We start from the raw sequence: 21,444 nt of genomic DNA on the forward strand, positions 1-21,444 counted from the left end.
AAGTAACCTCATTCTTGACTCCACGTAACAGTACCAACTGCTGTGTTGCATTTTATCTCTTGATTTACTCTCTGGTTTCCCCACTAAAATGTGAACTCCCTGAGGACCAACAGGGCAAATATTTCCTTTTTATTAAAGAGTTTATTTATTTATTTTCTTAGAGAAGGGGGGGAAAGAGAGAGAAACATCAATGTGCCAGAGAAACATCGCCTCTCGCACACCCCCTACTGGGGACCTGACCCTCAACCCAGGCATGTGCCCTGACTGGGAATCGAACTGGTGACCTTTAGCTTTGCAGGATGACACTGAGCTCACTGAGCCATGCCAGTCAGGGTGACAAGGGCAGATTTTTTAGTTTGTCTTTTCACTGCTGTGTTCTTTCAGCCTGGAACAGTGCCCAGCACATCATAAATATTCAATAGATATTTGTAGAAGGGAGGAAGGGAGGGAGGCAGGCTGTGCAGTGACTTCGTTCAAAATTCTTCGGAGAGGGTTCAGTGAGAGGAGAGACAACTTCCAGCCTTCTCTTCTCTAAAATGATGGGGTTGGCTTTTTTCTCAGAATATTTTTTAAAAATTTCAAAATATGGCATTCACCCTTTCAGCATGGAGTTCTGTGAAGATTTTTGGGGGGTAACAGCTTTGAGATACTATTCACATGCCAGACAGTTCACCCATTTAAACATGTGCAGTTCATCCCTGGCTGGTGTGGCTCAGTGGATTGAGCACAGGCCTGTGAACCAAGGGGTTGCGGGTTCGATTCGCAGTCGGGGCACATGCCTGGGTTGTGGTCCAGGTCCCCAGTAGGTGGTGCATGAGAGGCAACCACACATTGATGTTTCTCTCCCCTCTCTTTCTCTCCTCCTTCCCCTCTCTAAAAATAGATAAATAAAACCTTTAAAAATAAAGATAAATAAATAAAGTGTGCAGCTCTATGGCTGTACTCACAGTTGTGCGACCATGACCACAATTGATTTTGGAATGATTTCGTCCCTCCAACAGGAAACCTCGTTCCCATTAGCCATCACCTTCCAACCCCCACATTCCTGTCCCCAAGCCCCCAACAACCATTAATCTACTTTCTCTGTGGATTTCCCTGTTCTGGACACCCTATATAAAGGAATCACACAATACATGTCCTTTCACTCAGCATAATGCTAGCAAGGCTCCTCTTAAGCAGCCCCCTGCTGATTAGTGGGTACTAGGCTCCAATCCTGTGCCTGGATGCACGACCTAAACTTTATGCACAATCCCCTATCTCGTGTGTGCACCACAGGCACACACATGCATTTGCACACGTATTTTTTTACATGGAGAATAGACTTCTAGATATGGACCTGCTTGGTCAAAGGTTTGGTGGATAACCAAACCATTTTGATGGATAAACCAAGTTTCCCTCCGTGCAAGTTGTCGAAATCTGCTCCCCAAACAGTGGGCTGCGTGTGAAGCCATGTGGACGGCGAGGTTCGCCCAACCACAGGAATGTACTTAATGCCACTGAACTGTACATTTAAAATGGCTACACTGGTAAATTCTATGTTCTGTTCATTTTCCCATTTAAAATGGGTAAATCGGTAAATTGCATGTTCTGTTTATTTGACCGCACACTCACACACACAAAAATTTATTAACTAGTAACAGGGGATTAAACTACCAAAGGGTCACAAGAACTCCAATGGACACAGGAGGCGCCAATACAGGGAACAGCCCCACGCTGTGTGGCTGAAGCAGATATTCCAAGGAAATTTGCTGGGGGCAGGCGCGGGGGCAGGCACAGGGGCGGGCGGGGGGGGCGGAGTAAGTGTCACTGGATCCATTGCACTGCCGGTCATTGTCCATCACTGGACCGGGCAGAGAGGAGCCCACAAAAACCGGGAAGAGAAACCCCATCCACCTGCAAGGGTACTCCAGCGCCCTCTACTGACAGAGCGTGATATTGCGCTGGCTGGCAAAGGAGGAATGTTTGCGGGGTTGAGTCCCAGTATCAACCAACAGTGTGGCTCTGGGGCGGCAAGGCCACGCACTGAGACTGGCACAGGGTGGTTGTTAGAATCTAAAACAATATAATACTAGTAATAGGTGATTGTTAACATTTATTATTATTATTTCTGGACTGACTTGCCTGTAGAATCCTGGAATCCACACACCTGTGACCTGGGTCATGAATGAGGTCCCTTCCATCTACATGTCATTTGTGGCTTCTCACACAACCAGGGCGTTACTCCCAGAAAGGGGCCGTGAAAAGAGCCGAGTTTGGATTCAATTCCAGCTTCCCCTATGTATTGGCAAGTCCTTCCGCCCTAAGCCATGGGCCTCTGAATCTAAGAAGCTAGACCCAATAGAAGCTTTATTTCACCCTGTGAACTCCCGCCAGTGCAGGAGGGATGCAGGGAAGTGGGGGTGGGGGGCACGGACGGGATGGGGGGTGACCCGGCCATCTCAGACAGCCCCACCCCTTCGGGCTGTGGCTCAGCCATTCCTGGGAGCCCCAGTTTCCACTGGTGTCTCTGCATCCCGCCGGCAGACAGGAGAGCGAGAGAGTGCAGATGACGTGGGAGGTGTTTATGGGCCAGGCCTGGAAATGGCTGCACATGGCTGCCACCTGTACGTCCTTGGCCAGAACTCAGTCACATGGCCCCGCGCAGCTGCAGGAGAAGCTGTGTAGTCCCGTCATGTTCCCGGTAGGAAAATGGCACGAGCCTGGGTGGACAGCTAGCCGGTCTCTGCCACGCACCACCTTCCGAGCTCTGCCACCTGGGCCAGCGACCTCGTTTTTTTGAGCTTCAGTTTCTTGCTCTGAAAATAGAGATAACCAACCCCGCCACTTGCTCTGGTTGTGAGGAATCTGCGTCACCAACTACGTGGCCATTTGTGCAATAAACGCAACCATGATAAATCCCCTCTCTTCACCCCTCTCCACCTCCGACTAATTTGCCCAATTTCTCCCACCAGGCACCAACTGGATGATCGAGATCCTCAGCTTAATCATAAAGGACGGCGACCCCTCCTGGGTCCGCTCGGTGCCCATATGGCAGCGGGCGCCCTGGTGCGAGACCGTCGTGGGCGCCTTCAGCCTCCCGGACGAGTCCAACCCCCGCCTCATGAGTTCCCACCTTCCCATCCAGCTCTTCACGAAGTCCTTCTTCACCTCCAAGGCCAAGGTGCAGGGGGAGGGAGGGATGGGAGGTGTGTGTTTGGGGGAGGGCATAACTAACGGATGATGAATTCAGCACATATTGAGGGAGCCCCGCCCACATTCTAAAGGGGAACAGGCAGAGAATAGATGGAATAAATAAGGCAACTATTGACTGTGTCCAAGATGAAAACTTGATGTCGTGAAGGAGAGGGTGAGGGTTAAGGTCAGGGGTGGGCGTGGCTATTGTGAGTAGGGTGGGCAAGGGAGGCCCCAGTGAGAAGGTCCCATCTGAGTATGTACCACCTGGGAGGTGAAGGAAGAAGCCGGTTGGAGTTCAGAGGGTGCAGGGGTGAGGGGGTGCGGCGGTCTGGGGCAAGAAAATTCCAGGCAGAGGAAGAGCAGGTGCAAAGGCCCTGCACTGGGTGTGACGTGCCCAAAGACCAACGAGACGGCTTGGGAGACTGGAGCCAGGTGATAGAGGGGGAGAGGAGTGCAAATGACGTCAGGAAGGTGACGGGGGCCGAAATGTGCAGGGCCCTGTGGGCTGTGGCGGGAACTTGAGCCGGCGAGCGCTCTGAGCAGAGACTGGAGACTTGGGTTTTCACTGGCGCCCTCTGCTGGAGAGATGGGAAACCGCCCGTCGCCACGAGGGCAGTAAGCAGGGAGGAGGCGGACTTTGGGAGAGACCAGGTGAGAGGCGTGGATGGAGGTGACCAGGGTGGTGGCCATGGAAGTCAAGAAAAAGGGCTGTATTTTGAAGGTAGAACCAGGACAGCTTGCTGACAGATTGGATGTGGGTGTGTAAGAGAAACAGATGAGTCAGGGGTATTGTCTCCACCGCGTTTGACTGCAGGAAGTGGGAGGATGGGGCTGAGCGGGAGCGAACAGGGAGAGGCTCGGTGGAAGGTGGGAGCCCCGCGGTGGCCCATCGACGTCCCAGTGGAGGGTGCCAGGGGGCAGTGAGGTGGACAGATCTGGACTTGACAGGAGAGATCTGCGCTGGGCACATATATTTGTGATTTGCAGAGAGATAATGAAATGAGTCATTAAAGCCAGGGTCACCCAGGAGGTGAGTGGAGACAGAGATGGGACAGGGAATGCAGCCCAGGAGGCCCCACGACCACCCTCAGGCTCCGGGACCCACTAGAAGGACTCAGAGTTAGTTACACTCACAGTTGCAGTTACCACAGTGGAAGGCCAGAGATTAAGATCAGCAGAGGAGCCGATCTGACTGGTGAGGCTCAGTGGATTGGGCATCGTCTCAGTAACTGTCCAATTTTCAGTCAGGGCACATGCCTGGGTTGTGGGTTAGGTCCCCAGTAGGGGGCATGCGAGAGGCAACCAATGGATGTTTCTCTCCCACATCCGTGTTTCTCTCCCTAAAGAGAAATAAATAAAATCTTTAAAAAATAAAAAAAATGAATAAACTTAACAGAGGGAAGAGGCACGTGGGGTGGGCAGAGATCTGGTGCCAGCTGCCACTGCCTGTCCCAGGGGACTCCCGTGGACAGCGCTTAGCCCTCCTAGCGATGACGAGGGACAACAAGCCTAGGGAATTACCCACCGGGGATTCGCACCCGAGCCTTGGTGTCCAGGGTTTTTGTTGGAAGTTGGCCACATATACTTACATGGCTGACTACCATGTGGCTGACCTTGATCTTGTGAAAGGAAACTGTTGACAGAAAAGGACATATCTAATGGGACTGAGGGGGCTGGTTGCAGAATGTAAACACAGTAAACAGATTGGAGCCAGGCAATCAGGGCCTTAAACAGCAGCAGGCCCAGGCTCGGGGATTTGATCCTGGGGAGCTGGAGAGCCAAGGAGGGCGGGTCAGCTCTGAGTGAAGAAAGAGCCACTGGGGCTGCATGGAGGTTGGGGGGCTGGGGAGGAGGAAGGGAAGGAGACTGGGGCCTTGGCTCTGGGAACAGGAAGGAGGGGCAGCTTCTCTTCTGTTTTGCTCAACACCTGTCACCCTGATCACCCCCATTCTGAACTCCATACCTTTCTAATCCACTCTTCATTCCCTGAAGCCAAACAGTCCTTCCACCTGACCCAGGAACAGCCTCTCTCTCCTCCTAGAATGTGGTTGGAGGGAGGTCTCCCCATCCTCTGTCTAGGATGAGCTGAAATGATCCAAGCTACCAGGAAGCTGGGAAGTCCCCTGTGAAGTCTACCCTGAGGCTTTCCTGCTGCAGAGTCAGAAGACAGGAGCTCGAGGCACACAGCCTACAGGGGCTGGGGTCCTGGCTGTGTCCAACACCTTCTCCCCTCTCCCTGACATCCCCGTACAGGTGATTTACATGGGCCGGAACCCCCGGGACGTGGTGGTGTCGCTGTATCATTACTCCAAGATCGCCGGGCAGTTGAAGGACCCCGGCACACCTGACCAGTTCCTGCAGAACTTCCTCAAAGGCGAAGGTGAGTACAGAGGAGAGAGTGTGGCGGGAGCCTCTAGCAGACCAGAGAACAGGGACAGGGGAGGGCGGAGGAAGGGAGAGAGGCAGAGAGACAGGGCGTTATAGAGACCAAGAGGAACAGAGAGAGATGGATGGAGGGGGAGAGGGAGGCCAAAGACAAAGAGAAACAGAAACAGGGAGCAAGAACCAGAGACTGAGACAGACTAAGGCAGAGACAGAGACAGACAGAGAAATAAATGTAGGAAAAGATGGAGACAGAGACAGGGAGAGAGACACGGGGCACCAGATGTGAGGGGCTAGGGGGAGGCATCCCTCTCGGAGGGACCATGGGGGCTAGCCAGGTCCCTCAGAGCCCCAGTGGGGTGGCCCTGTTGCCTGGCCCTCACCCCTCCGCCCCTCTGCCCGCAGTGCAGTTCGGCTCCTGGTTCGACCACATTAAAGGCTGGATTCGGATGCAGGGCAAAGACAACTTCCTGTTTATCACCTACGAGGAGCTGCAGAAGGTGATTCCCCGCCCCTGCCTCACACAGTACCCCCTTCTCCCCAACTCCTCTCCTCCTCACGCCCCCCCAACTTCCCCTCCATAAGGCCACTCTGCTGCTGTGGATGCACCAGGTACTGGAGACACAGTGGTGAACAGAATGGGGTCCCTGAGCCCGTGAGCGGGAGAGGGGCCATGGACAGATAAACAAAATAGATGGCAGTTGGGGAAAAGAGCTAAGAAGAAAAGGAAAGAGAGGAAGGCAAAGAATGTGTGGGTGGGACTTTTAAGTAGAGTGGTCAGGAGAGGTGACAATTTTTAAAAAGATTTTATTTATTTATTTTTAGAGAGAGGGGAAGGGAAGAAGAGAGACAGGGAGAGAAATGTCAGTGTGTGGTTGCCTCTCACACGCCCCTTTACTGGGGACCTGGTTTGCAACCCAGGCATGTGCCCTGACTGGGAATTGAACTGGTGACCTTTTGTTTTGCAGGCTGGCATTCAGTCCACTGAGCCACACCAGCCGGGACAGGGGAGTTAAGGCCTTCAGGAAAAGATAATACTTAAGCTAAACAAGGATCTGAAGGAGGAGAGGGAGCCACGGGGGTATCTGGGGAAGTGTCCTGGGCAGAGAGACCAGCCAGTGCAAAGGTCCCGGGGTGAGAGCGTGCTTGATGTAGTCCCAGGATTGGAAAGAGGCCTCGTGGCCCAGTGAGTGAGGGTGGGGTGGGAAATGAAGGCAGACAGTAAGGACTTTGGCTTTTCTCTGAGTAGGTGGGAGCCCTAGGTGGACTCTGAGCATGGTAGGTGATGGGATCGACGACATCACGAGAAACCGTGGCACGTGGATGGCGACCTTCATTGGTGGCTGGGACCTGAAAGGCCGAGGGAAGTGGTGGGAGAAAACAACTTTGGCGTTAGACTGGGATCCTGTCTGGGTAACCTGGGACAGGCACCCTGGAGAGAGACGCCTTCTGGCTGGAACAATCAGGGAGGGCTTCCTGGAGGTAGGGGCCATTCGAAATGCCTAGGGCTTTGTCCAGCTGCACGGAGGATGCTGGACTTCTAGCTGGAATAGTCCACAGCAAATGTGTTCAGCTGTTCTAGGTGTTTAATCTGTCCCCAGAGTCCCAAAGCCAGGGACGCTCCCAGTACATGTCCTTTCACCAACGGCCCCAGGAATGTTTCCTTCTCCTGTGTACCCTTCGTGTATTTTCTGGGCTCTCCTTTCTGTCAGTACTTTTTGTAGTGGGAAGAGACTGGATTTTGGTGTCCAGGGAAGCAGTTCAAATCTCAGAACCTCAGAGGTCTCATCCTTAAAATGGGTGGGAAATGCACCCTCACAGCACTGTTGTGAGGGCCACAGTACCCAGCACCGGCCTGTTGCCACCACCCAAGCGGGTTAGATGCCAGAACATTAGCATAGTGTGCAAAGTGAGAGGGAGCAGGTTCTGCCTTGGCTGGTGTGGCTCAGTGGATGGAGTGCCGGACTGTGAAGCAAAGGGTTGCTGGTTTGATTCCCAGTCAGGGTGCATGCCTGGGTTGTGGGCCAGGTCCCCAGTAGGGGGCATGTGAGGGGTAACCACACATTGATGTTTCTCTCCTCTTTCTCCCTGCCTTTCCCTCTCTCTAAACATAAATAAATAAAATCTTTAAAAAAATACTTAAAAAGTAAGAGTGATCAGGTTCTGAGCAAGGGCCTGATTAGTAACAACAGAAACAGCAAACCCCGTGCACCGGATGCTACACATGGGTTATCGATCTCATTTAATCCTCACCAAGTGCAGGCAGGTGAGCTACCATGGCACGGAATCACCTGAACTTGCTGACATTTGGTAATTTTATATGGTTCACCCCAATGGTGTTATTATTCCCATTTTAAGAGGCAGTAACAGCCCTGACCAGTGTGGCTCACTTGGGTGGGTGTTGTCCTGTAAAGCAAAAGGTTGCTGGTTCAATTCCTAATTGGGGTACATACCCAGGTTGCAGGTTCGGTCCCTGGTCCAGGGTGTGTGTGAGAGGCAACTGACCAATATTTCTCTCTCTCTCTTTCTCCCTCCCCTTCCCCTTTTGCTAAAAATAAACAAATAAATAAAGAGGAGGAAATGGGGGTTTATCACTTAGAGAGAGTCTGAGGCACACAGCCCCTGGGCCCCATGGGTGGTTTCTTTTTCTTCATCCTGGTAAATGTCTTTTGATGGAAAGATCCTGAAAAGATTTCTGGAGTTACCCCTCCTCCGCCTTTTCCATCCAGCTTTCTTCTCCAAACCCAAAACTGGGCCATGGAGCCTGACAGAGCATCTGGGCTGCCCCTGGGTGTGAGGGACTGCCAACTTGTTAGAATTTCTGGGGCACGTCAGTGGTTCGACAGGATGAAGGGCTGGGTGGTTATGAAACCAGGCATGACCTGGAAAACTGGGGCCGAGGCGCGGGTGGAGCTGACCAGGAGGCTGGCTGTCCTGGATGGGCACAGATGGGGGCAGGCCGAGAGGTGGAGCGGAGGGCTGTGTGACCCTGGACAAGTGTCTTCCCCTCTTTGAGCCTCCGTGTACTGATTGGAGATGCTGGCATCTCTCTGCAAGGCTATGGGCAGGATCAATGCAGATGCACCTGCGGGGCTTGGACCAAGGCTGGGTACACAGCAGGTGCTCAGTCCGCAGTGATTTGGATTGTGGAGGTCACGGGCCAGAGGTCCTTGCACTGCATCTGGATGGGGAGGGTTGCCAGGTGCGACGGGGGTGGGGGCAGGGCCCTCCTGGCAGCCCCATGCCCAGAAGGGGGAGGACGGTGCAGGGGATGGTGTGCCCCTGGGAAGAGGGGAGCACCTTAGAAGGGCCACTACACCTGTCCTTGAAAGCCAGGCCTGGAGACTGGAACTCTTGTCTCTGGGCACCAGGGAGCCAGAGGAAGGCTGGGAGCAGGCTCAGGTCTGGGTGTGGGGCGCTGGAGGCAGGGAGGCCAGGGAGGAAGTGGGGCAAGGGTTTATAGAGAGAGAATCAGGTCTGACCAGTGCCAGGGCTATAGGGACACAGGGGACGTGGCAGAGAGAGTCAAGGGCGGAGGGGTGGGGCTGGTGACTGACAGAGACAGAGGGGGGAGGGGAGGGGGGTTGGCCAGGCCAGGAGTCTGGCCCAGTCAGTGACTGGGTGAGCCATGGGGCTGCTCTGGGATGGAGATCTGGGGGAGGAACTGGTCTGGGGCACAGACTGGCTGACACCCCGTTTCTAACCTCAAGGAGGGTGATTCCACATAAGGTGCTGACCTCTGACCCCTGCTGTGACCTCTGACCCTGCTTCACCCCTTCCCTCCCAGCACAGAACCCTCCAAGGCCATAGCCCAACCCCTTGGCCTGGGAAAACTTAGGCAAAGCAGTGTGGAGCCCCACAGCCAAGTCTGGGTTGGTGCTCCGACATCCAAACTCTGGGTCTGGGGTTCCTTCCTCGCCTGGGATCCCCTTTCTCTGCCAGCCACCCTGACCCGTCCCCTCTGCCCGCAGGACCTCCCCGGCTCCGTTCGGCGTGTCTGCCAGTTCCTGGGCTGGCAGCTGAGCGAGGAGGCGCTGGCCTCTGTGGTGGCACACTCGGCCTTTGAAGCCATGAAGGCCAATCCCATGTCCAACTTCACGCTGCTGCCCCCCAGCCTGCTGGACCAGCGCCGTGGGGCCTTCCTCCGGAAAGGTACAGGACTGCTGTGTGGCTCGGGCCTTAGTTGCCCCTGCTGTAATTGGGGGGAGGTGCCCTGAGCAGGACTGCCTTCACAGCGTCACTGTGGACTCAACACTGGCTCTGGGCGCGCACACACACGGGGCTCGGCAGGGGCCTGGTGGCAGCAGGTGCTGGGAGCGTGCCTGTCGCCCCAGGCCTCACCCCCCCCACCCCCGACCCCCGAGAGCTGCCAATGGGAAGGAAAGGCCAGGCGGCTCTGAACGGAGTGGGCTACCCACACACTCAGCTGTGGCCTGACTGGTGAGGGCCGGAAACGTGTTAGTTTCCTGTGGCTACTGTAACAAATGTCCACAAACGTAGTGGCTGAAAACACACATTTACTCTCGTAATTCCGGAGCTCAGACGTTGAAAGTCAGTCTGACTGCACAGACACTGTCAGCAGGCTCCCGTTCCTTCCGGAGGCTCTAGGGCAGCGTGGGTCCTGCCTTTCCGGCTTCCGGTCATGTGGGGCCGGCTTCCGGTCCGGCCCGCGTTCCTTGGCTCCGGGTCCCTCCCTCGGTCCCCCAAGTCTGCAGCCTAGCCTCGTGTCCGACTTTGACCCTCCTGCCTCCTCTTACGAGGACCCTTGTGATGGAGTGGGGTCCCCCTGGATAAACCAGCATCCTCCCCCCACCTTTGACTTAATCACATCTACAAAGTCCCTTTTGCCACAGAAGGTCACCTCTGAGTGGGTTCCAAGGATTAGGACGAGGACATCTGGCGGGGGTGGGGGGGGGCAGTCATCACTCAGCCCGATATAGGGAGCCCCCTCAGACCTCACTAGGGGTGTCACGGAATATGTGGTGAAGGCACCTGCTAACATTCAAAATGCTGTCACCCAAGTGACATTGGCCCTAGGGTTCCAGGTAAGGGGCAGAGCCCAGTGATGACCTGAGACTGGGGGAATCCCAGGCCCGGACACGGAGGGTTGGGGAGGGAGGGAGGGTAGCAGGGCCCCGCCCCTGGCCTGCTGGGTTGCTGTGAAGGTCAAAAACCTTCCACAGCACACATGGCCCCAGTGAGTGAGTGAAGGCAAGGGAAGCGCGGTTCCCAGTGTCAGCGCAGTAGTGGAAGCCGTAGAGGGCGAGGCAACGCCCGGGGGCAAGGAGGCCCTGTTCTAGACCTCAGGTTAGTGACAGGGCACAGGGGCCACGACCCCAGGGGCTGCGCCAGGAGTGCGGGAAGGCTAGATGGGGAGGCGGGTGTTTTGGGCAGAGATTGAAGGTGTCAGGGTAAAGTGGGGGCAGGAAAGTGGTCTGCTGGCTGGATGAGCAGGGGGCAGGGATGGTACCCAGGGGTCTGGACAGGTCCTCCGTGGCCAGTGTTCGAGTCAGCAACACAGGCATGAAAGGGGCAAAATGGAAATGGGGCAGGGGTGGGGGGAGGATGGAGCCTCTGGCATAAGCTCCAGAGGTGGGAAACAGGGTGCTGGGATGTTGGGCCGGTGCTCCCAATGGTCCTCACCTTGCACGACCCACCCCTACCCCCACCCCCACCTCCACCCCAGGGGTCTGCGGAGACTGGAAGAACCACTTCACCGTGGCGCAGAGTCAGGCCTTCGACCGTGTCTACCGCGAGCGGATGCGGGGGCTGCCGGCCTTCCCCTGGGATGAGGACCCCGAGGATGCCAGTCCGGACCCGGACCCCAGCCCTGACCCCAGCCCCAACCCAGAGCGGGCCTCCGAGCACCCTTCTCCACAACCTTGAGAATAAACGCATCGCTCCTGCCCCGGCTCCTGGCTGTGTTATGGAGGGGGCATGCCACGGGAGGACGGCAGGGGGCGCGCGGGAGTGCGGGCGGAGGCTGGGTCCCCATCCTCCCCCGGCAACAAGGCCTCCCCAGGGCGAGGCCCTCTTCCCCACCTGGCATGCCAAAGCCCAGCAGCTCTGGGCACCTGACTCCCCCATGGTCAGAGTGCTGCCGCCAAGACTCCTGGGTCCTTGGGAAGAAGGGGGTCAGGGACCAGGACCCCAGTGTTGGAGGGGGGAGGGGCTGGGGGCCTGGTCTCCTGGGTCTGAGGGAGGAGGGGCCAGCGGCCTGGACTCCTAGGTCTCCTGCTAGGCCATGGAAATGCGAGTTTCTGACATGAAGCAGGTGTATTCTGAGCAGAGGTAAAAGGGAACCCCAACCACTCACCCCTGAGCACCCACAAAACTGTCCCAGCATCTGCCCAGTGCCTCTCCAGAACCCTGAGCTGGTCCCCAGCAGCTGTGTCCCCACTGATCCCCAGTCCCCCATTATTCAGCTCTGCTCCCTGGATTGGGGTCTCTCCTCCCCTCAGTTGAGCTCACACTCTGGAGCCAGTGCATCCCGGGGGACTCCCCATCGTCCACCCACACAAGCCAGCATGGGTGCTGCTCAGCCAGACCTCCCCTGGGGGGGGGGCTCCGATGAGGCCGGGTGGGGTGTCCACTGTCCAGGATCCCAGCTCATGGAGACAGTGTGCGCACCTTCTAGACCACGACACTGAGGTCAAGTGGGCGTGGGAGTTGCCCACGTTCCTGAATAAGTGGGAGAAAATCCCTTCTGCTTCCCACACTCGGAGGCGAGGTGGGGGCTCTGGGCAGACTGTCCTCGAGTCTCCTGGGACGGGCCAGCCCAGAACGGCATGGGCTCCTGTCAGGGTCGCCCCCTGAGTCCTGCCCCGGTGGCCCAGTCTGGCTGCCGGCCGCCTCTGGGTCCCGGGGGTTTGGGTGCAGCATCGTCCCCAAACCTCCTTCGGGTCGGGGACAGGTAGCGGAAGCGGCGGGCAGGGATGAGGGGCCGGGGGCCGCCCCAGGGCTGGGGCCCGGAGGGCGGCCGGGAATCCGCCTCCCCCCTGGCGGTGCCCCCGGTGCCCCTCTGCCTCATCAGGGCCTTGGCTGGGGTGTCCTTGGAGCCCCAGGACTTCCTGAGCTGTGGAGGGAAAGAGAGGGAGGTGAGAGCGGGCTCTCGGGCGGAGTTCGGGGAGCAGGTAGAAGCCAGAGAAGGCACACGGAGAATGAGAGAGAGGAGGTGAGACGAGGGAGCGACGACCCAGAAGGCGGAGGGGAGGGAAGAGGGCGTGACACTCTGAGGGGAGGTGAGAAGGCTCCGAGCTCCAGAACCAGGAGGAACAGGAGCAGGGCGGCCTGGGACTCCCAGTGGGGGCTGGGAGGGGTGTCCCACCTGTGGGCCGCTTTGCAGCTCGGGAGGAACAGGAAGGAGCCAGCAGCTCCCCCAGGGGAGCAAATATTTGCCAAGGGAGGCGACACTGGGTGAGGGCAGCCGAGGACCAGGTGGAGGTGAGGACCTTGGCCCCGCCCCACCCATCTGGGACCAGGGAGGCAATTCCTGAGAAATTTTTCCTTCACCTTCAGGACAGGCCTCTAGCTCCCGCTTAGCAGACGGGAAACAGGCTCAGAGAGGGCACAGCTCCCAGAGGGCCGGTCTCCCGGGTCAGCCTGTATCCAGGGCCAGTCTCTTGTCCTCTCAGCGCCCCACCGTACAGCCAAGGACACCGAGGCTCTGCCCAGGGGCCTCAGAGAAAGGGCCAGGCCCTGCTGAAACCTCAGTGTCTAGGCAGCTGTGGGAGAAGGGACCCCCTGAGCTCATGACCCTCAAATCTGGGGAGCCAGCACACAGAGGACTTCAAAGCCCCACCTGGGAGGCAACCAGGGCTGAGTTCCAAGCCTCCCTAGTGCCTCAGTTTCCCCATCTGCGAAATGAGTGGGTGGGGAGCCATAACACCATCCACCTCCCAGGACTGTGGCAAAGGTTGAATTTAGCCATGATCCCGAAGGCGCTGGCGTGGGGCCTGGTGCCTGGGAAGGGGCCTCGGAAGACCAGAAGACCGTGGTCTCAGCCTCGGCGAGTTCCGCAGCCTCGCTGGCCCTCAGCTTTCCCATCCACAGCCACGCGCAGGGCGGGCGTCTGGCCTCACTGCCCTGGCAGGAGGATGTGGTGAAACAAATTCCATTTGGGGCATTTATCATAGAACGACTATGGGTCCATTTCATTCTGATGACTTCTCCTCCCAAGCAAACCGAGGACAAAGCGACCGCTCTGGCCATTCGCTAGGAGAACACAGCGGCTCAGAGAAAGCAGGCTCCCAACCAAACCCACCCCACCCCCACCCCGCCCGGTTCTCACAGCCACGGTGCGATTTGCACTCAGGGCTCTCAGGGCTTCTGCTCCTTGCCACCGAGTGCGCTGCACACAGTGTGGGTACAGGAAACAGGTGGTATGATTAGCAACTCAGGTGAACAGCCCTGGCTGGTGTGGCTCAGTGGGTTGAGCGCTAGCTTTCAAACCAAAGGGTCAATGGTTCGATTCCCATTCAGGGCACATACCTAGGTTGCCGGCCAGGTCCCCAGTAGTAGGGGCATGAGACAACCACACACTGATGTTTCTCTCCCTCTCTTCTCCCTCACTTCCCATCTGTCTAAAAATAAATAAATAATCTTAAAAAGAAAGAGAGAGAGGGAGGGAAGGAAGGAAAGAGAGAAAGAAACTCACGAACAGCTTGGTTCCCCCACCTCCCCGGGACCAGGCACATAGTAGGCCCTCAGAAGAGCAGGAACCCTCCAGCCCAGCTTCATGACCTTGGACAAGCACCTTCGCCCTTTTGGGCCTCTTCCGGCCATTCTCATGGCCACCAGGTCTCACCTCATCACCGTCACTGGAGTCCGACAGCTGGGACAGGCGGCTCAGGTCCCACAGGGACCGGCTGGGCCTGGCTGGAGGGCCGCTGGGGGTCCGGGCGCGCTGGATGCTCCTCAAGATGTCACTCAGTGCCGGCCCTGGAATGGCCGGGGCTTCCTGCCTGTCCTTGCCGAAGACTCGGCAGGCGGCCAGGCGTTGGGCCAGCGGTGAGACATCAGGCAGCGGCGGTGACACGGGGGCCACGGAGAGGCGGCGGGCCACGCAGTGAGGGCTGTGGGCCAGCTTCAGCCCCCCCAGGGTGCTGACGAAGGGGCCCGGAGTGGGCGCGGGTGGGAGAGGCCAGGAGGCCGCGTACAGAGTCCTGAACTCACGGCTGAAGGCGTCGACAATCTCGCCGGTCAGCAGGGTCACCAGGCCTCGGTGAAGGCGTGAGTCGCTCCACGTAAAGCTGGGTGGCATGGGGAGGGCGGTCAGGACCTCCGTGAGGCCCCAGAGACCCAGCCTGGCCCCCATCACCCATCCCTCACCTAGTCACAGGGCAGGCTGTGTGACCGTGACTTCGGGAAAATCCTGCCACACTCCCACCTCAATATGCCCCTCTGTAAAATGGGAGCCACCAAGGTACCTCCTCCATGAGGACAGCATGTTAAGATACGTAAATTGGCTGGTGTGGTTCAGTGGATTGAGTGCTGGCCTGCGAACCAAAGGGCTGCAGGTTCAATTCCCAGTCAGGGCACACGCCTGGGTTGTGGGCCAGGTCCCCAGTAGGGGGCATGTGAGAGGCAACCACACATTGATGTGTCTCTCCCTCTTTTTCTCCTTCCCTTCCCCTCTCTACAAATAAAAATAAATAAAATCTTTAAAAAAAAAGATACGTAAATTAGCATCTGGAATCAGACGTGAGTTTCAACCTGGGCTCATCCTGTTCCCACTGAGGGACGCCTCAGTTTCCCCTCTGGAAAGAGACAGGGTTTGTTCTCTGACACAGGTGGGGACTGTTTTGAGACTCAGCTGCTTCCTACAAGGACCCCCATTTATTAAGCACTTGCTGTGTGCCAGGCTCTGGCTGTGCCTGCTCCGGGTGCCCGTCTGCACATCCGACAGATGGAGCTGGAATGCAGGAAGGTGCGCATGAGAGGACACGGGTCGAGCTCCCTGCACGGCGCCCAGCACGGCGCCCATCACGGGAAGCCTACTAGTCTGCCATTGTAGTGGTTGCTATTGAAATCATCTAGCACCAGTCTCGCACACAGTAGGTGCTCAATAAATGCCCTCTTTGGAATTAAGTCAACCTGAGCTCACACCACTTTCTCCTCCCAAGCCTCAGTCTGCCCACCTGCACAAGGGGGCTCACCAGGGGCACTCGGCAGACGCAGCGCCCGGAGCCCAGCACCCAGCGGAGCGGACAACTCAGTGGGCAGGAAGGCAAGCGCTGGGCCCGAGCGTTCTTGCCTCAGCTGAGTGGCATTGTCCTTGTTCCCTAACAGGTCAGCGGGCCAGCCTGTCCCTCAGATTGTGACACCCCTCCCCCACCTATGACATCACCCCCAGAGTGGCCAGTGGGAGCCCTGAAGGGTCTGTGAGGTCACCCCATTCCACTCCACAAAGCATCTTATTGGGCGGCAGCCACTGGTTCGTCTCTGTCCCGGGGAAGAAGCTTCTGAGACCCGGGGACTTGAGATCCGTGGTCACCGCAAAGCTCCTGAGAGGGACTCAGAGCACTGGGAACCGAGGACACGCCACGTGCTGACAGCAGGAGCCCAGAGCCAGGGGCCCAAGCCTTGTGGGCGTGAGGAGCACCCTTCAGCAGTTCTGCGAGGCCCAAGGCGCCCTCGGCCTGGCTCGGGCACTGGCACCACCGCCAGGCCACCATGGTCCTCAGCTGGCTGCTGCTGCTGGGCATGGCTCTGCCCCCAGGCACGACGGGCACCAAGAACTGCCTGTTCTGTGAGCTGACCGACTCCCTGAGCTGCCCTGGCATCCCCATGAACTGCGGCAACGACGAGGACTGCTTCACGGGCCAGGGGACGGCCCCCGGCCTCAGCCCCATCATCAACAAGGGCTGCGTGCAATCCAGTTCCTGTGGCCGCGAGGAGCCTGTCACCTACCAGGGCGTCACCTACAGCCTGGTCTCCACCTGCTGCTACGGCAACCTGTGTAACAGGGCCCCGGTCCCTGCAGGCAGCTGGCCGGTGGGGACCCCCACCAGCCTGGCGCTGGGCGTGCTGCTGCTCCGTGGGCTGTGACCGGCCTGGAGGACAGGGCCTGGGACTGGTCTCGAGGCTCTGCTGCTCCCCGTGCCCCTGCCTCCTCCCCCTCCCCCCATTAAATGGCCAGAGGCCCTAGCCGACCCCGTGTGGCCCTGGCTTCCAGGCCTGCCCACCAGGCACGCGGGCTCCGTGACGCACCCTGAGGCCCGCCCTAGTGGTGGGGGCCCTGCCCCGTGGGTGTGAGGGCACTACGGTACTTCATTGGTCCTAAGACCCACAACTTTCCATGTTTTGATTGGGGGGATGCTTCCTTTCATGGGTGCTACCTTGAAGTCAATGAAATATAGTAAAAAATATAATAAACTCCAGCTGGTATTTACGAAGCACATCTTTTGGGGGTTTTTTTGAAGTGCTTGGTGTGTGTGACACGCCAGGGAGCATCACCTCGAGGAATCCTCCCGAGAGGCCAGGAAGGCAGATTCTGTTGGAAACATTTCGGCCCTGACCCTGGCGGTCCTCCGGGGGCGGTCCCGGGACCAGCAGCCCAGCGTCGCCAGGGAACTAGCTAGAAATGCCAATCCCCAGGCCCTGTCCCAGGCAGGCTGAATGGGGGTGGGGCCCAGGAATCTGTGTGTTAACAAGCCCTCTGGAGCATGCTGAAGGCTAAAACCACTGGTCTGGGGCAGCGGCCCTCCACTCAGGGGGCACTTCTGCCCGTCATGGGGGGTGCCTGGGAATGTCTAGAGATGTTCTGGGTTGTCATACCTGGGGAAGGGGATGCTACCGACATCTGCTGGGTGGAGAGGCCGGGGACACAGCTACAACGCCCAGGAGAGCCCCTCTCCCACACCACGGTCATCTGGCCCCAAACTCGAGAGCGCCTCTGTGGTGACACCTTACTCTCCGGTCACTAATCACGTCACCCTGCTCTGCGGGGGCCCACAGGGGTGGAGATAGTCGCCCAGCTAGTAACTGGCAGAGCAAGGCCTTGAACCAAGGCCGGCTGCTCCCAGATCGCTGCCCCCTGCCCCAGCCTGCTAGGACCCAAGTGCTCTCTGAGCACGCCGCGGGAGAGCTGGGGACAGGACACAGTGTGGCCAGGGCAGTGTGGCTGGGGGGCTTCACCTGTACGATCCCGAGATGACCCTCTCGCCGTCCAGCAGCAGGAACTTCTCCCGTACCCTGCCAGTCACCTGCCGTCGCCAGCGGCTCTGGAAACTGCAGCCCCGCACGACGCGGATGTCCAGGTTCTGGGAGGTGGGGACACACCTTTGCTCAGGCTAACCTCACGGGACCTGCATGCAGTTGGGGTCCCTCCAGGCTGGTCTTACCTGGGGGCCCCATGGCTTTGTAGAAAGGTCTGTCCCAGCTTCCCCGGAGCCGCCAATCTTGGGCCTTACGGGTCTCCTGGAGATTCCCTCTACTCAGAGGGACCCTTGTGGCTGGCCCACCCTGCTTCCCCCAATGCCTGGGGCATCCTATCTCAGGGGACCCTCTCAGCTGGCACCCACCTCGATGACCCAGGACCCCGTGGGAGGGTCTGCCTCTGGTACCCCCAGCACCGGGGGGGGGGGGAAGGGGACTCAGCAGTCCCTGCAGCCAGGCCCCTACCTCAGTGGCCCAGGGGTTCACCTCCAGCTGCTGGGCCAGCGCCAGGAAGGCGGGCAGCTGCTGGCAGTCCAGGAGCAGGTAGACAGGCACCCAGCGACGCGTGGCTGACTCCACGAGGTCCAAAAGCAGGTCTGGGTCAGTGAATACGTCCATGACGACAGCCACCAGCTGGAGGTGGGGAGAGGGGCTGTGGGTAGAGCCTGGGGCTTGGGGGACACTCAGAGGTGGGGTGCTGGGGGTGACATGCTCTGGAAACTGAGTGTTTAACGGCCTGGCCTCTGTGGGGTGTTCGCACAGAGCCTGCCTGTGAAGGAGAAAGGGACAGTCGTCCAGCTGCTGGGAAACCGCCATCGGTCACATGTGTACAATGGTGCATGGCATCCCCCGAGCTGTGACATTACATGGGGGCCCTGCTCCAGGGGTCGGTGGGCTGGAAGCCTCTGCAGCGAGCTGTGGGAAGCTGCACACCTGGGAATCCAGGGGTGCCGGGATCTCTGAGGGGGCGGGGCAGATGGGAGGGCCGGCCTGCTAGGTCAGCAAGGGGACTTCCGGGGACTCGGGGGGCGACCGAGGGTTGGGATCTCACAGGCTGGAAAAGGCAGTGGCAATGAGCCCTGACCCACGGGTCAGAGAGCCTTGGTTCATGTCTCTGCCTGGCCACTTCCTGGCCTCCCATGCCTCAGTTTCCCCATCTCTTCAATGGACGTAGTAAGTCCTAACCTCACAAGGTCCTGGTGAGAATTACATGTTAACCCAGGTCCAGTACTTGGCATGGGAGCTGGCCAACACGAAATCTGTTAAGAACAGGCTGGCCGGGGTGGGTGTGGGGTGCAAGGGAGACATCTGGGCCCTCCCTGGGGTGGGGGCGGGGGGGAGCAGACAACTGAGCCAAGCGGGGGTCCTGATTAGGTCCAAAAGACATGGATGCCTGAGGGCACCCAGATCCCCGGGAGAAAACAAGGGACCCTCACATCTGAGAGGAGGAAGATGAAGTCTTGGGGGTGTGGACTGGCCCCAGTCCCAAGGGATGTGCGCTCTCCCAGGTCTGGGAGTCTGCACGTGAGAACGTCCATGGAAGAGACCCCAGGCCCCTGAGGCCCTGCCCCCACCTTGCAGGCGGCCTGGATTTCCTGGTGCACCAGCTCCTTGAGGGGTGGGTGGCCCTCGCTGGGTGGCTGGGTGTACAGCTGCGCCCGCGTGATGCCCTTCCAGCCCGAGTCCTCTGGCCAGCCCAGCCGCAGCACGGGCACTGGCTCCTCTGACTGTCCGGGCCAGTAGGTCAGGCTGCCGGAGGCCCCATTGGCGACCGCGGCTCCCTCCGCCACCCTGCCGGGCTCCTGTTTGGCTGCTGTCCAGTCCTCGGCCGCTGCTGCCAGGCCCCGGAGCTCATCCCCACTCAGGAAGGGCTGCAGCCCCTCACGCTGCACGCAGGCCTCGAACGCCTCCGCACCCTCGCTCAGCAGAGCCTCCAGGGCCAGCCGCTGGCCCTCGGAGTACAGGAAGCCCAGGCTGGTCTCCGTCGGGGGCAGCCCCTCGGCCCCTGAATCCACTCCTTCCAGTGCCGCAAGCTGGGAGGCCGCCATCGGGCCACCCGGTGGGAGGATCTGGAGGCTGGGTGTCTGAGGGCTTGCCTGTGTCTGAGGCACTGACCATGTGGCGTCTGCTGTGGGCAGACCCTGTGCAGGGCCCCCAGGACAGCCCTAGGGAAGTCCAAAGGGCTCCCCGCGAGGTCCCGGCTCACTGACAGACTTCCCGAATGACTGACCGCCCAGTGCCGTGCAGACCAACTGCCTGCCAGTCTCCAGCCACCATGACTGGCTGGCCCTCTGACCTTCCTGCCAGCTGTCCCTGATGATCTGCCCGACCTCACAACTGGCCCTGCTTGTGGGTTAGGCTGACCGCCTGGCACTGTCTCCAATTCTATGACTCATCAGCTGCCCATCTCTGCTCTGGCACACGGCATCCAGCCTGCCAGCACACGATGCACCAATGGACTCTTCAGGCTTGGACGGGCTGACCACCCACCTGTCCTGGCCGACAGTCTGCTGCCTGACTGACCACCTCCTGGGGACAGGCTGTCTGCCTGTCTGCAACCACCTGGATGTCCCTCACCAAAGGGAGAGAGTTGGCAGCCGGTCTGCCCCTGGCTGGCAGCACATCTAACTGACCGTCTGTGGCTGTCTCTCTGATTGTCTAGAAGGCATCTATCGCTTCTGGCTGACTGTCTCCCCAGCTGAACACCCGGTGGCACTCCCAGCTGTGTGCAGGGGGTCTGTTTCTCCCAACAACTAGCTGGCTAGCTCACCAGCACCCACTGGCTGCCCGCTCCGGGTTCCTCCTCTCTGAGCCTTGGGGAAATGCACTCCAGCTGTCAGCCTTGGCATTGCCCTTCCCCTTCCCCAGCCAGGGAACTGGGTCAGTCTCCCCTGCGGATGGAGGACCCTGCTCCCGGGCCTGGCCTCTGTGCCCTGCTCAGGCTGCTACAGTGTAGCATGCACCCCACGAGGGGACTCATCACCGTGGCACCAGCCCATGCTCTCCACAAGCCATCCAGGCTGAGGCCGGACTCACTGGCCACCGTCCGTGGGACTGGCTGCCCCCCTGATCTATGCTGACTCCTGGCTGAGCTGACCCGTCCCGTTGGCCTGAATCCCACTATCTCCTGCTGACTGTCCACTCATTCCTACTGGAGTAAGGGTAAGAACCCCTCTGTGCGAGGCTCCTGACCTAGCCCCTGTCCCCCTGACCTGTGCAACCCAGCAGCCCCGCCTTCCGACCCCAGCACCCAAGCACTTCCTCCAGAGAACAGCGACCAGCCCTGCAAAGAGAAAGAAGAGGAATAAAGCCTGGTCCCCTCTGGTTCCGGCCAGCTCCCCACCCCCTTAATCTCCCCTTGCCTTTTCAGGGGGACGGTATAATCCGGGTCTTCAGACCTGCTTGTATTTCGGCCGCTCTTCCGGCAGACTGGCCTCATTCATCAGGCGTCGCCCTCAGATCCTGGGAACCCAGCCCCTTGTGTAAACACAAGGGAGGGCCCACGCAGGTCCCTAAGGGAGGTCTGAGGTGTGGAGCCCAGGGTATGAGGTCCAGACCCAGGAGCATGCAGTCACCAGGCTGCTCTCCCAGGAGGCCAGTGGCCAGCCAGACTCAGGTTCGGTGGGAGGGGGAGGGCCTCACCTGTTCCCACACATCCCTTCCCCACCACAGCCCCGCCTCCTCACTTCCCTGTCTTTCCCTGTCCAAGCACCGCCCAATGCCCCTAGC

General features: G+C 58.8%; 3 protein-coding genes across 4 annotated transcripts in view; 2 read left to right on the plus strand and 1 right to left on the minus strand.

Annotated features, from left to right (window-relative positions):
• Positions 1 to 11,462, plus strand: part of SULT2B1 (sulfotransferase family 2B member 1) — a 31,467-nt gene extending 20,005 nt beyond the window's left edge. Inside the window, exons 3-7 of the mRNA XM_045856448.1 lie at positions 2,952 to 3,160; positions 5,428 to 5,554; positions 5,962 to 6,056; positions 9,528 to 9,708; positions 11,243 to 11,462. Coding sequence (XP_045712404.1) covers positions 2,952 to 3,160; positions 5,428 to 5,554; positions 5,962 to 6,056; positions 9,528 to 9,708; positions 11,243 to 11,442 — 812 coding nt within the window. The 3' untranslated portion in view covers positions 11,443 to 11,462. The remainder of the gene's footprint in view (positions 1 to 2,951; positions 3,161 to 5,427; positions 5,555 to 5,961; positions 6,057 to 9,527; positions 9,709 to 11,242) is intronic.
• Positions 11,463 to 11,813: 351 nt separating this feature from the next.
• Positions 11,814 to 21,322, minus strand: FAM83E (family with sequence similarity 83 member E). Of its 2 annotated transcripts, none has more exons than XM_045856447.1 (6): positions 21,114 to 21,322; positions 19,290 to 20,998; positions 18,202 to 18,348; positions 17,695 to 17,819; positions 14,363 to 14,807; positions 11,814 to 12,631 (listed from the first exon to the last, which is right to left on the minus strand). In XM_045856447.1, exons 2-6 carry the CDS (start codon positions 19,761 to 19,763, stop codon positions 12,356 to 12,358), a joined length of 1,467 nt encoding a protein of 488 aa, XP_045712403.1. In that variant the 5' UTR covers positions 19,764 to 20,998; positions 21,114 to 21,322; the 3' UTR covers positions 11,814 to 12,355. The 2 variants fall into 2 exon arrangements, with proteins under 2 accessions (XP_045712403.1, XP_045712401.1); XM_045856445.1 differs by having other exon boundaries at positions 18,181 to 18,348; positions 21,114 to 21,321.
• SPACA4 (sperm acrosome associated 4) lies at positions 16,231 to 16,605 on the plus strand. The gene has a single exon (XM_045856161.1). The coding sequence runs from the start codon at positions 16,231 to 16,233 to the stop codon at positions 16,603 to 16,605; it is 375 nt and encodes a 124-aa protein (XP_045712117.1).
• Positions 21,323 to 21,444: the final 122 nt, after the last annotated feature.

Source organism: Phyllostomus hastatus, unplaced genomic scaffold (genome assembly GCF_019186645.2).
Source record: "Phyllostomus hastatus isolate PE091 unplaced genomic scaffold, TTU_PhHast_1.1 phas_scaffold_1224, whole genome shotgun sequence".
NCBI lineage: Eukaryota > Metazoa > Chordata > Mammalia > Chiroptera > Phyllostomidae > Phyllostomus > Phyllostomus hastatus.

Bases quoted from the DNA above. Each gene is read 5' to 3' on its own strand.
- SPACA4 (XM_045856161.1), top strand. From the start codon at position 16,231: ATGGTCCTCAGCTGGCTGCTGCTGCTGGGCATGGCTCTGCCCCCAGGC.
- FAM83E (XM_045856445.1), bottom strand. From the start codon at position 19,763: ATGGCGGCCTCCCAGCTTGCGGCACTGGAAGGAGTGGATTCAGGGGCC. The intron at 18,349-19,289 runs GTGGGGGCAGGG...CCCCACCTCCAG, and splicing joins AAATCCAGGCCGCCTGCAAG to CTGGTGGCTGTCGTCATGGA. The intron at 14,808-17,694 runs GTGAAGCCCCCC...CATGCCACCCAG, and splicing joins GTCATCTCGGGATCGTACAG to CTTTACGTGGAGCGACTCAC.